The sequence below is a fragment of the Cornus florida genome, unplaced genomic scaffold (assembly GCF_030987335.1).
Source record: "Cornus florida cultivar Cherokee Brave unplaced genomic scaffold, ASM3098733v1 CherokeeBrave_3.0.0_Hap2_Chr10, whole genome shotgun sequence".
Taxonomy (NCBI): Eukaryota; Viridiplantae; Streptophyta; class Magnoliopsida; order Cornales; family Cornaceae; genus Cornus; species Cornus florida.
In genome coordinates, this window is record NW_026775580.1 from 37,066,248 (window position 1) to 37,081,054 (window position 14,807).

General features: G+C 34.0%; 1 protein-coding gene across 1 annotated transcript; it reads left to right on the top strand.

Moving 5' to 3' along the window:
* The first annotated feature begins 787 nt into the window (after positions 1-787).
* LOC132279173 (F-box protein At3g07870-like) lies at positions 788-2,342 on the top strand. The gene has a single exon (XM_059781107.1). It carries the CDS (start codon positions 838-840, stop codon positions 1,555-1,557), a length of 720 nt encoding a protein of 239 aa, XP_059637090.1. The 5' UTR covers positions 788-837; the 3' UTR covers positions 1,558-2,342.
* Positions 2,343-14,807: the final 12,465 nt, after the last annotated feature.

Below are 14,807 nucleotides of genomic sequence, written 5' to 3' on the forward strand. Positions count from 1 at the left end.
TCTATTTTTCAATTTGATTGATTTAAACAAAATAATTACAAATACATTAAGAATTATTATTAAAGTCCCAAATACAATATGACTTGTTTTTTTTGTGGTTGAGGTTTTTGTTTCCTTGCTTGATTATCAAAATATATATATATATGAAAGAAAGTTTCCCCAATTATCTTTTCAAAGTAATGTCATATATCATTTGTAGTGAGACCAAATTTACAAATTTATGGAATAAAATTTAAAAGCAAAATAAGATAAACCTACCAATAAACGTACAAATATTATAGTGTAAAAGTCTAGTTAAAGACAAAAAACATTTTTTTGAAACATAAAAATTGTAATAAACTTTTATAGTGTAAGGCATATGATTTATTGTTGTAGGCAATATTCCTTTTCTTTCCTTGACTTTATAATAAAGATGATCATTGTTTTAGGAATGAAATATTAGTACTTGTTACATTATTTTATTAGAATAATGTGATATCAGTTATGTTCTTAGCAAAATAATATAGGTTTTTTATTGGTAGTTTATTTTATTTTGTTATTCTATAATCTTATAAATTTGGTCTCACTAAAAATATACATGAAATCAATTTGAAAAGATAATTCGAGAAAACATTTTTTTGATATATATATTGATAATTAATCAATTTTATTAAATAAGGAAACAAGAAAAATGTATATTTCTTGACAACCTAAAAAGTAAGTCAGATTACAATAAATCATTTTATTATTTTGTACTCCTAACTCTGTCTGCGTATAGTTTCCCTTTTAAATTTCAATCCCACAAAATCACATCATTCCAAACACGGTGTTAAATCGGGATACTAAACCAATGGAAACATGGACATTCCGCGTTTTCCCTCTTTCCTTTGTCTTCGTTTCTCAGCCACCACGCACCCACAGCAAAGGGAGATGATGAATAGACTTACAGACGACCTCGTGACCGACATTCTCTCGAGGCTGCCCATCAAAACCCTCACGCGATGCAGGTGCGTATGCAAACTCTGGCGCAATATAGCACGCGACCCTCGATTCATTCACTCCCACCTCAACAATCGATCCTCCCAGCAAAACCCTAGTTTCATTCTCAGCTCTACCCTCTGGTTCAATTCCGCCTTCCGCAGCCAAATCTACTTTCTAGAACACAACGAAACTTTGGGTTCCACTTGTGAAAAGGTCAGTTTTTCAATACCCGATCTCAAAGAGTTTCGATTGATCAGTTCTTGTAATGGTCTCCTCTGCTTGGTTGATTGCATGAACAGAGACACAATTTATATATGCAATCCTTTCACTAGATGTTGCACTAAACTTCCCAATCGGATTGACCCATCACAGAAAATTAGTGGATTGGTGATGGGTTTTGGATTTAACCCAACAAGAAACGAATATAAGTTAGTAGAGATTATTAATTCCTCTGGACCTCTCATGGTATCTAGGGTTTTTGTGTACACTTTAGGTGATGGGCTTTGGAGAGATAAAGGTAAGGTTCCTTATGTAATCCCTTCGCAGCAATCGGCTTTGGCTTCTTCTGAAGCATTTGTGTGTGGAGCTCTACACTGACTCAGTTTATTTCCCGCCAAGCACATTGCTTCTTTTGATATTGCAAATGAACTATTTGGAGTCATACCGTATCCTGAAATGGTTGTAGATGGTGGACGTGGTTTGTCATTGGTAGTGTTGGGTGGGTGTCTTTCAATCACGGCCCCTTCATTTCATGAACATATTGATTTGTGGATTATGAAGGATTATGGTGTTAAGGAGTCTTGGGTTAAATCTTTCTCCATAAGTTTTCATCTGGGGTGGGACATCATCAAATATCTTCAAACTCAATGCTTTCAGGGAAATGGAGAACTTTTGATGCATAATTATCAAGCTTTGCTTTCTTATAGTCCCAGGACCATGACATTGAGGAAGCTTAGAATTGCAGGGCTTCCATCTTGGTTCGAAATGGTTAACCATGTAGGGAGCCTTGTTTCATTCAAGACTGTTAAAGATACAAAAGAGAATATTGAAAGGTCGAATTGAATGAGCTGGAATGTTGAAAGAAGACGTAAGGAAGTTGACATAAAAAAATAGTTCGATTTAGAAAGGAAATCGAGGCCAATCACAAGAATTATTCTTGTCTTCTCCGTGAAGAAGACTTGTGGTTGGAGTGTCGCATAGTTTATGATCTTTTGAGCTAGGGGCACAGCAGCCAAGGGTTATGGGGGTGCTTCGGGTTCATTTCCCATCAACTGCTGCACGCCATCAGCAACCTGAGTTTGTAAACCTTTCTTTCAACTTATTCGTGCTTTTGTTTTCTAATCTTACTGAAAGTAGAAAATTTGGTTTTTCTATTTGATATATATGTGTGTGGTAGAATCTAGTAGTAGCTGTGCGTAGTAGTTCTTACTGCAGGTAGGCGGTCCATTACAAGAGTTTTACTCGTTTGAATTATTGTTAAACCTGAGCACGCTCTATTCTCATGGATCTATAATTAGCATCCAAGTATTAAACTTATTTAGCTCTTTATGAATTGTTTCATTTTATGCTTCCAGTGTGGAAACATGAACTAGAAAAAAATTTAACTTTGCATTATTATGAATGATAGATGGCAACTACCAGGGGCCAAAAAGAAAGAAGATGAATTTGTAGGGTAATTGTTTAATGCTTGTTTTAAAGCATCTAAATAGAAGACTTACCAGTGCTCTTTTTTCTTGAGGATGTTTTCCGTCCATAATTTTCCTTTACTGCTTGGGAAGTTATCATGAAGTAATAAAAGAATGTAGCAGTTTGAACAAAAGACACAAATATTGTAGTCAACAGCGCTGTTCCTTTTGTTGGGGATTATTTAGCTTTGAGAATGTCTCCGAACATCTGAACATTATTGTGCATTTTTTGGGCCTAGTTGATGGCAATGAGCTTTGGAAGCTTAAGTAAATTCCACATTTTTTGATTGGATTGTTACAGGGGGAAGACCGTGCAGTATTAAGTGTTATTCACCAAACATATCAAGGCAGCAACAAGCTCTCTTGATATATGAGCCACTCAATGTGTTCAGTCACCTGGACAGCTTGATGAGTTAGTCTTTGTTATAGTTGAAGAGTTTTAATTGTAGCAGAAAATCTGTTGCATATAAGTCTCCTCGCCTGTAGGCAGTGTGACGGCCCAAGTTTTTTAACCCGGTGCGTCAGTGATGACCCCGAAAGTTAACTTGATAACGGATTCGAAATGCGGAAGCGAAAGACAAACCAAGGTCTCTAGAGATATAAATCATCCCTAAGATACCAATGTAACCTTCCATGAAGTCACGGAATTTAAGGAGAGCAAAAGAGCAAACGAGAGTCAAAATGGGGCAAAATTCGTTAATTAAGGGCAAAATGGTCAATTCACAAATAAAAAGAGGAAATCGACTCTAAACAAGTCAAACATGGTGAATACAATCTAATCTAATAATTTCACAACTATCCAAGAAATTCTAAGAACTTTGGCTAAGAATCTCAAAAAATGTCCTTTCTCGGTTTAAGCAAAAACTGACACCATCTCACTAAAATGTGAGTAACTCTCACAGTGATTTGAATCTGAGAATGACATTGGTACCATTAGAAAATTGGCTCAAAATCCTTGAGTTTAGGCTCAAGAATCACCCCATTTAAGTTAGAAATGAAGAAGTTATGGCCCTTTAAAGTTGGAATATCAATGCTGAAACGAAATCTGGAGAGCTGTTGTATGCAAGCTATTTTGGTCGACTGAACTGAACAGAAATTTTCCTGAAAACATATTTTTGAGGGGAGGTTACTTCGATAGACCGAAATAAGGTATCGGTCGACCGAAATGACCCTGAACAGTGAAAATGGCTACTAGAATGAGTGCTTTACTGTGCAATGAAGTTTCCAAAAGCCATCGGTTAACCGAACTAGCATTTCGGACGACCGAAATGACTTGAAAAGCTGCTGAATGACCTGTTATACACCAAAAACATTGAGGTTTAGCCCAAGCCTCAAATCCCCTTATGAATTGGTTCAAAAACAATGGTTAAAAGTTGATTTTCAAGGAGATGTGAATATGTGGACATGTCAACAACTTTAAAATGAATAATTGAATGTAAAACAATGGCTCATGGCCTTATACATGTCAATTATAAGAATTTTATATGCCTAACCTCCAAAGTTAGTTAAAATACATTTTTTGAAGCAAAGTTTAGTACCAAATGAATACAAGTACTAAAGTAAACATGCTTGGCTCTTGGCCTCATTACATACATGCTTATAATGTTAAAAGTAAGTACTTAAGTATCATTACACATCAATGAAGCTCATTGGCTTCTAAAATACCACACACCTATGGTACACAAAATATATCCTCAAAAGTAAAGCATGCTAAACACTTGCATGTCAATATACAAAAATGCTTCAAATTGCTCATAAGCCTCTAAGGATGATGATCATCCAAGAACATAGTCTCTTTACCTGTAAAACAACCCAAACCACTAGGGTAAGTAATCAATTTACTCGTAGGAAGGAGCATATGTGTATACCCTAAAGTTTCAATATCATTGCAAGATCAATATAGACGAACACAAGGGATCATTCCACTTAACGTCTATATTTAAGGTGTTCTAAGGGATTATCTTAAGCTAACTTAAATAATTACTTAACAACACATATCAGCATCAATGTACTTATCAACATCAATGTACTTATCAACATCAATTCGTCAATAACAAAAATTACAAGTTACAATTAAATATTGGTTGTCGACTTGGAATTGAATGCGAAATCAATTAGTGCGCACAATATCCCAAGAGAATCCAAAATATATCAAGTTCAAAACTTATACATAATATTAAGGTATATATACCACTTTCCATGCACAAGTATTTTGAAATCACACAACTATGTTGTTAGTCGCTAATTGACTCTAGAAGGGGGGGTGAATAGAGTCAAGGGCCAATTTTTGTAATTTAAAAATATTAAATCTAACAGACTATTAATCACAAAGAAACTGAAATATTCAAGCAGTGTATGGCACAAATATAAGAGAGATAGAGATGAGAGATTACAAACAATGACTCGGCGATTTAGCGAGGTTCGGAAACTCCTACTCCTCGGCTCAAGGTCCTCCTTGAGACTTTCCAAAAATCACTAGAGCTTCTCCTTAATGGTGGAGAGCAAACCTTCAGTTTAAGCAATACCTTGTTTCTCTTCCTTGCTAAGAGAACACCCTCTCCTAGACTTTCTTTTGGGTCACACCAATCCTTTTACAATAACTTGAAAAGAAATGAATTGTACAATAAATCTCTCAAAGATAGAAGTACACAGTTCTGCTCACGACTATAGTAAAGATGAATATATATCTGAAGCCCAGAATTACTACAGTAGAATGAAATGTCAGAGAGGGAATGAAAGCAGAGGGAATGAAAGATTAACGAATGCTTCTTTAATGCTTTTTAGGAATGGTAGAATGCTCTCTATGATTGTGTGTTTTTATGATGCAGACCAACCTCTGTATTTAAAGATAAACAATGGTCGATATAGTTGTTGCAGGTGGTTGGACAACAATAAATGAAAAAGTTTCCGTGGTAGATCAAAACCCTAGAAGGAGCCGGCTCTTTGCAAAAGTGGAGGCGGCTCAATTTCAAATGGAGGCGGCTCCATTAAAAAAGTGGAGCAGGCTCTTTTTCTGAAAAGGAGACGGCTCAATAGAAAAGTGGAGCCTTCTTTAGATTTTTAGAGCCTTCTCTACTTTCAGTAGGAAGCTTAAAATGAATTCCAGTATGATGTAAGGCTCATTTGAATGTGTTTAAAAAAACTAATGAGCTAATATTTATGTTCTTTGAGAGATGAGATGAGAATGATATGTATGAATTGTAATTTTGAGCTTCAAAATATATTAAACTAAACTTTGACATTGAACCTTAGTATCTCACCATCCTATCTACCCTTTTCTTCATTTCTTGATCATGATCGTCTAGGCTTGATGAAGATTTGCTGAAAAGCTTGAATGATCTTTGAAGACCAAGTTCTTCTTTATTTTCTTGCACTTTGATGTTTCTTTGAAATCATTGCTTGAGTGTTTGGAATGTTTGAAATGGAACTTCTAGCTCATCATTAAGGATTGAATGATTGAACAACTATACTTCACTCAATGAAAATATTAGTACATAAACATCATTAATGGATTGTAATCATCAAAACATAAGGTTGACCTTTAGATAGAATCCTTAGGCCAACAATCTCCCCCTTTTTGATGATGACAAAACATTGATGTGTTTATAGTCAACATGGAGCATATTTTGAAAATTATATCAAACTTGATTCAATAGCAATAATTTTAGCATATAAATTTCGCAGACATTTTTAGAAGACTCCCCCTATCAATATGCATCTATCAAGATACTTAAAAAATAATAGAATAACACATTAGCATGATAATACATCTTTCTCCCCCTTTGTCATCTAAAAAAAAAAGGGAGGTGAAATGAATAGATAAAGAAAAATAACTGGCCATTTCAGGAAATATCAGAGAAGAATGAATTAAAGGGCAAAAGATAAGCAGAAATAGCATTTTATAGATAACAGAAAGAGACTGTGAATACAAGTACCATATGACAGATAAAGGCATAGTTTATAAAACACAGAGAAAAAAAAAACTTCTCTAAAGCAAATAAAGCTAATAAGTGCACACAAAAGAGGGTGTGAAATAGAGAAAAACAGTTCTAAGAGAAGAGGGTCCAAATTGGTTTCGAAATTCTGTAAAATCCTCATTAAGATGAGCGATTGCTATGTGCATTTCGTCAAGTTGAGTTTGTTGTTTTTCAAGAGTGGCTTGGTTCTGACGAGTCCCTTTGAGAATTTCCAACAAGAGAGCACGATTGGTACGATTTTCAACTGGAACTTCCTTATTTTCATCATCGTTATCACTTTCATGGTCGTCTTCATCCCCATCATCAACATCCTCAATCTCTTCTCCTCTAGCTCGAGCCTCTTCCAACCTTCGTTGCCTAGGATAAAACCACACTCCATTGTAATCCCTTTTTAGTCCCATTGACGCAAGATTTGAGGCAGTGAGAATGTGTCTTGGCCCTAGTTTGACTGCTTCACGACTATCAAGCGGAACCTTTTTAGCCATAAATATGTGAGAGAGAACCATGGGATAATATAGAGAGACCTTTTTCTTTCTTTTGCATGTAAGAAGGTGATGAAATATGATGTATGCAAGATCAAAGTGCTTGCCATTTAAGACACACCAGATAAGAAAGACGTCCATGTGGGAAACTTTGGATCGACTGCCAGATTTGGGAAGAATAGAGTACATGATGATCTTGTGAATCAGCCGAGCTTCCATAGTTAATTGTTTGGTGTTGACTTCTCTGGTATTTGTTACATTTGAATCATAACTCATTTGCCGAATAGCCACTAGTTTATCAAAACCTTGTCCTTTAAACCAGTTGAAATGAGAATAGAATTGAATTCCATCCACAGACGGAAGATGAAGGATTCGAGCAATGCTGTTTGTATCAAGGTGAAAATATATTCCAGCCACATAGCAGTTAAGTTTTTCTTCTCCAGGCATTTCTTCAAGATGAGTGTAGAATAACTTCACTAATTTTGGATAGTAACCTTCATTAATTCCAACAAATGATCCAAGGCCAATTGCATCAAACAATCTATAGGTGTTGAGATGAAAATCATGGCAAATTGTGTCAGACAACACCATTGCTGTGGCCACTTTTCTATACTGAAAGAATTTGTCATATATGCTTTTGTATGTGGGGTTTTTATATAGCATGGTAGCAGAGATTTGCGGTGGAGGAGGATTTGGTTCACTAGGGCCTGATTCATCATTATGTTGAGTAGACCGTTTTTGTCCACGAGAGGGATTCTTTCTACGTGAGGATGAAGCCGTGGACATTTCTAGAAATTAAACTGAAATAACAGAGGAATAATCTGAATAAAGATTCAATTTAAAAGGCAATGAAAAATTCAAATCACAAATAAGTTTAGATAGAAGATTAACATTGGAAATAATAAAACAAAGTGAACCAAGGAAAAGGCCCTGGTTAAAGTTTCACATTTAGTTAGAAATTAAAAAAAAAAAAATATTTATCTAGATATAAAGAGCCAAACTGGAATCATAATGGAGGATTCAAATTTAAATTTAAATGGAAGGGTATGGAATTTTGACAAGATAGTACATGGAACAATCCTAAAATGTGTGCTTGATAAACCCCGAAAAAAATATATAACATGCTCAGGGGATTGAGATAAAGATAAACTCATCCTAAGAGTAGGAGTTCAACAAAGTTATGAAATGTACTTCCCAAATAAACCATAGACATCACATGATGCAAATTTATCCCCAAAAAAAAATTCAAAACAAAAAAATTGGTTTTGATAACAAAATTTATGCAATATCTCAAGATTTGATCAATAATGAAGCAGTAGATTAAATAGAGCCAAACTGATAGTTTAAGTATGAAATTTGAATAGCAGAACATATAGTAAGCAATTTTCTTAGGATGATTGACCAAAAAAAAATAAATAACAATAGTGAATATGAGGGTTTCATGAAGGAAAGCTTAAAGGAAATGAACCAAAAAAAAATTGGATAGCTGAAATTATGAATTAAATGTGAGATCATCTGCAATAATGATTGAATTTGAGAGGAAGAGACTTGCAGAACACAATGCCCAAAGAGAATGGAGAAGTGCCCTAGCCGAAGAGCTCTGTGGAATGAAGTGTTTATGCCCAAAAGAGATACTGCAGAGGCTTACAACAACCTACAGTTCAATTGCTTGACAGTCTGAGACATTGCAATGTTGGGGATTAATGGAGTATTTTTATCAGTGGAGGCGCCCAATATAGAATAGAGGAAATCGCCCAAAGCATGATGGAGTCTCCAAAAGCTTCTGGAGGAAATCTGTTATAACCTGTGATACCCCCGAATTTCCGAATGCGGGTTGGCCAGGCCTACGCCCGAATACCCGAGGATATCAAAACAAATTGATAATAAACGAACACAGAGTACAAAAGAATAAAGAAGAATAAATAAAATGCTGACAAGAAACTAAAATGATAATCTGATAATAAACCTCATAATATACTTCCATTAATTAATAAACTCTTCTGATACAACTGAACCTCCAAAATACAACTCGAGAATCCATACTGTGTGGACCCCTAGAAAATCCAAACTAAACAAATGACAGTAATCTAAAACAGGAAACTGAATCATAAAGGAACTCCTATGTAGCATCGGAAGAATGAAGTAGACTGATCCCCGCTCAGCACGAACAACCTCTACTCGTGACGAACACCTGAAAAATAATGGTGGGTCAGGCCCACAAACAAGTTCTACTCTACTACAGTCCAAGCAAAGATCCGATACACGTATACATCCTAGTCAATCCAACAGTAACTAGTAGTCCGTATATATATATATATACACACTAAAGGAACCTCACTAGACTATAGGGTTGTCTCAACCTGAATAGTAGGCAACATGCAAAACGCACGTATAGTGGGCATGAGTACCTAGACCTACCAGGGTACACAACTACACTATATCTAGTTACACATCCCTGGCGATATACGCGCCCTAACCATTGATCCTGAGACTCAAGCTCATATCATGGCACCATACTTATATATATAAAATCTAGTAACCATCCTATCCAGTATAAATTAATCCTCCATAAGTCATTCAACTTGTTCAGCTGACCTGACTTGAATATAAGTAGGACTTAACATTTTAGTTAATCCATTCCCTTATATAATAAATTAATCATCCATAAGTCATTCAACTTGTTCAGCTGACCTGACTTAAATATAAGTAGGACTTAACATTTTAGTTAATCCATTCCCTTATATAAAATAGGTAGGACTTAACTAATAAGTTAAACCATCCCTAGAATGCCACCGTCCCATACCGGTGCATTAAATCACACAATCCAACAATTGATGTAACAATTAAGGAAATACATCAAACATTCCATAAATAACTATGATAAATATGATATCAAGTTATCACATAATAGGAATGACTTATTATTTCTTTAAACTTCCTATATCACATGTCCTACACAAACTGAATCTTATACATGATGATATTTTATTATACCGTTAAATAAGGATTCTCCATATCCAATTCATCCTACACATTTAATCTCAATTGCTAAAATATTTTAAAAGATTAAATCCATTCGTTTGTTTAAAACATTCAAATAGTAAGTATCATTATGATTGGGTCTATTTAAATTTATTAAAACCCAAACATAGTCCCTATTTAATGTTCAGGAATCTTAGGCATGTTTCTAAGTTCCATCATTCCACAGATATGAAAAATACATAATTTAAACATGTAAAAATTCACATAAGAAATCAAATCAAAATCATGCATTTTATCAATTCATAACACAAGAACAGATATGAACCAATTTCATAAAACCTATGTTCTGACCCAATTAAACATGCATAATTATTTAATTTTATGTGTTTACTAAATCCTGGAATTTTCTAGGCATATACAGAAACACGAATCAAAGGGAAAGAGATAGAAGAAGAACTTGCCTTAAACTTTCGGATTGAAAGTTAAACTTCTTCTTCCTTGATCTTTTCTCTAAAGGGTTTTCTCCTCCTTCCTTCCTCTTTCTCCTTCTCTCTTTAACTCTCTCTCTCTAGAATATATTACGTGATATATTTTCACTCATTTTTCAACCTATAGTTGTGTATTTATAGGCTAAATAATAACCCTATTCCTTTTCCCAATCCAAGTCAACTTAATAAAGAAAAATAAAAAATAAAAATATTAAAAAGGTAACTTAAAATATGTTACGTATATAATCTATGTATATCCTTATTAATTAAATAAAATATATACATTAGATTATTTATTAATACTAAAGTTACCATAATATTAAAAGGTAACTTAAAACATGTTAGTATATAATCTATCTATATCCTCATTAAATAAATAAAATATATACATCAGATTATTTATTTATAGTAAAGTTACCATAATATTAAAAAAGTAACTTAAAACATGTTACGTATATAATCTATCTGTATCCTCATTAAATAAATAAAATATATACATCAGATTATTTATTTATACTAAAGTTACCATAATATTTAAAAGGTAACTTAAAACATGTTACGTATCCTTATTATATAAATATATAAAATATATACATCAGATTATTTATTAATACTAAAGTTACTATAATATTAATAAATTACTTTCCTTTTTATATATATGTATATACATATATATCTATATATATACATATAGAACTATCTATGGGTAATTATCTATACCCATCTAACCTCCTATCCAAGTAGTCCATAAGACCCAATTAGTTAGCCCATTACCACTAACCATAACCATAAAATAAAATAAAATAAAACATTTGATCATTTAATTTACAATTAATTACAATTAATCAAATACATCATTTAAGCACACAATCTAATTAAACAAATAATACAAATAACACCAAGACAAAATACGAATAACACATAAATAAGTAGCCAATTAATCAAGTAACACTTAATTCAATTAAACACATAAACAATTAGTCAAATAATCAATTAAACAATTAAAAAAAATACAATAAAAATAAATAAATAAATACCGAGACTATCCTTTTAAAATTAGGGGTATTACATTCTTCCCCCCTAACAAAAGGAATTCCGTCCTCGGAATTCGCCCTTACTTCCTTCCATTATTCTTTCATTATGTTTGAAAACTGTGAACGAAAAACATCTTCCTATTCCCAAGTAGACGCAACCTCACTATAAGGGCTCCACTTAACTCCAATATACCAAGTGGTAGACAAGGTTCCTATATTTTAAGAAACACAATAATCATACGATGCGTAGGTTGTATCAAATAACAACGTAATCCGCCCATGTCGACAAGGGAAAGATCTACATACCTCCAAGTGCCATAGAATATACGCACAAACTCCTATGCACCCAGCGCTAATAATTTGGTAACGCTAATTCAGAGGTGACTGCCTCAATTGCGAAACACAATCGTGTAAAAGTCAATGTAATAAGTAAAATTGACATTTCTCCAAAAATCGTCTTTCTTCCTACATAGAAAACAGAACGAGCAAACTACTCCCTGATAGAAAAACTCTAGTATACGAGTTCAACTATTTACAACATCCTACTGTTGCTTCCCAACCGCGCGCAGTTCAATATAAAGGGAAGTATCTATTTCCGACATATTTTTAAATGAAGTCAAGGTCTAATTGTACAATCCTTACTTCCATTTCCAACCAACAAATGAGAGGTATGAATTGTGAAAGATACAAAACCTCCAAAGTTGTCACACTAACCTCCTTGTGCCAACAATATCACAGACAAAATTCCGACAAGTGAAGTAAATTCTTCCAACAGTCCATGAAAATCTAGGATATACGCCTCAAACATATCCTTTATGGTCTAATTTAATCTCTGATTAATTCCCCCGTCTATATTTATGAAGTAGAGCTGCTACTCTAAAATCTTCATAAAGCTCCTTCGAAATAGCACTTTGCATCCACTAATATGGACATCCACATGCTATAACACCACTATCACTGAACTATAAAACTACTATGAAGTTCTAAAATAAGCATCACTCAAATTTATGTCCTCAAGCGATCTTTCTCAATCCACCACTCGGATTCCATATGGAAAATTGAAATTCCAAATCAATGTCGATCCTTCCCACCAACTATCACTCCTGTTTAGTTCAACTTTCATATTTGTTATAGGAAGTGGCTAAAGATTCATATGATATCTAATGATCAACTTTCCACCTTTTTAGCAGGTTTTACACTTGGGGCAATTATATACACGTCCCTATCCGTACCTGTACACCAAAACTGACATTTGATGTCGTGATGTACCTTCTAACCGTCTGGGTGTACCAAGAAAAATTATAAATTTCCATCTCAGTCGCCCGACAGTCATATCACTATTTATAGAAACTACTAACTCCTCCTCCAGTACCTTAAACTCCATCTGAGTAAGGTAACACCTTCTCTAGGGTCAGCTCCGATATTCAAAATTGACCTCCTGAACTACCTTGGTAATAACAAGTGTTATTATTCACACTTTGCATCCATCTAAGCCGTCTCGTGATCCGTTATATTCGTATGAACTGATATCTTACCAGCTCGATCAAAATAGACAAAATGAAACTGATTTAATTTTATCAGTCAACCAATATCCCATCTAGAATCCTGACCCTTGCATTAAATCAGCAATCCCTCAACTAAATCCGTGAAAATGCTCTGTCATTTCCACTTCAGTATAGAAAATAGCTGCAAGAATCCAGTGATCTCTGATGGTCCATCTCTACTATTTAATAAATATTAGACTTAGAGAAAAAACACTATATTCCTCTTCCTGCCTGTCCTCCAAACATCTGCTTCATACTGTGAAGCATCATGTTTCTACTAGGGTGAATAAAGTACTAAGAGTTGTGAAACTCAGTCTTTGCATCCTCCATCCAATTTGTCTGCAGAAAGTACTGTTAATCCAGTACCACCAGTTTTCGTCTGTACCCATTATTTAAATTGGAGCATCTTCAAAAGCGAATTCTGCAACTAAATCTATCCACTACTGATCTGTGATAAACTTACCGATATTGAAAGTCAATCGGTAATTCCATTTATCAATAGTCAACTATGACTTTAACTCAACAAAAGTCAACAAACTACGACCTTTATACCATGCACCTCATCTTTATATAGGTGTTTGGTCTTACCATCTTATCTTTGACACACCCTGCTTCTTTAAGACAAGTTAGTGTCAATCCAACTTCTTTGTCTAACTTCAAAAGAATATGAAATCTTTCCATCCTCCACATAAGTCATCAATTTCCTTGCAACAACTATTTGTTGCAAATTGTGACTAAAAAAATAATTCCATATTATTTATGGAAATAAAAATACTTAGCTTCCTCTTCCATGTGCAACACCGGTAAATTCCTCCTAATGACACACCCTTTTAAATAAATTCTTGATTAAGAATTTAGTGCTGAATATTTATTCAGTCTCCTATCCTCACTCGGTGTCATTCCAATAAGTACTTAATCCAGTACTAAATCCTCCTTCCGACTTGGTAACAACTTCTAAAATTTTCAAGAAGATGTTCAGCAAATCCAGCACCTCTGATATATCATCATGGCGTTTTAGTGATCTTTATTTACCACTACCTCACGCATACCGAAACATTAACAATCACCAATATCATGGCGTTGTAATATGATACGAATCCACACCTAACGTAAAGTATATCAAATTAATCGTTTTAGATTGTTTGACTCGTAGTGATGGTTTAATTATCCCATCCCAAAACGCACCATAATGACACATGTCCAGGTCCAATAGATTGGTTAGATTTATGTGTATCTACCAAATCCTATGACCGTATGCTCACAAATTTAGCGTAAATAGCGCTATAACTCCATGTTATTAAAACAATAATTGATTGATCACACGCTTATGTCCCCAACTAAACCACATACCAAATCCCGAGTAATTAACAAAAAAAAAAAAAATAATAATAATAAAAAAAAATAATAATAATAACATAAAGCACGTATGATAAACACAACAGAACAAAATATACTCCTACTTAGGACATCGTTCTTTCTAGAAAAGAAAGTCTCCTTTGAAATCAACCTTACTAGATTGTTTCAAAATTTCCTTTTATAGTTTTGTAAATAATCATTCAACCTCGAAACATATCCTTTAAAACATAGCTTAAAAGCAACATTTGTTAGTCTAAGCAAATACTAAGGGCTTAACCCTCATCCTCCCTATACACGGA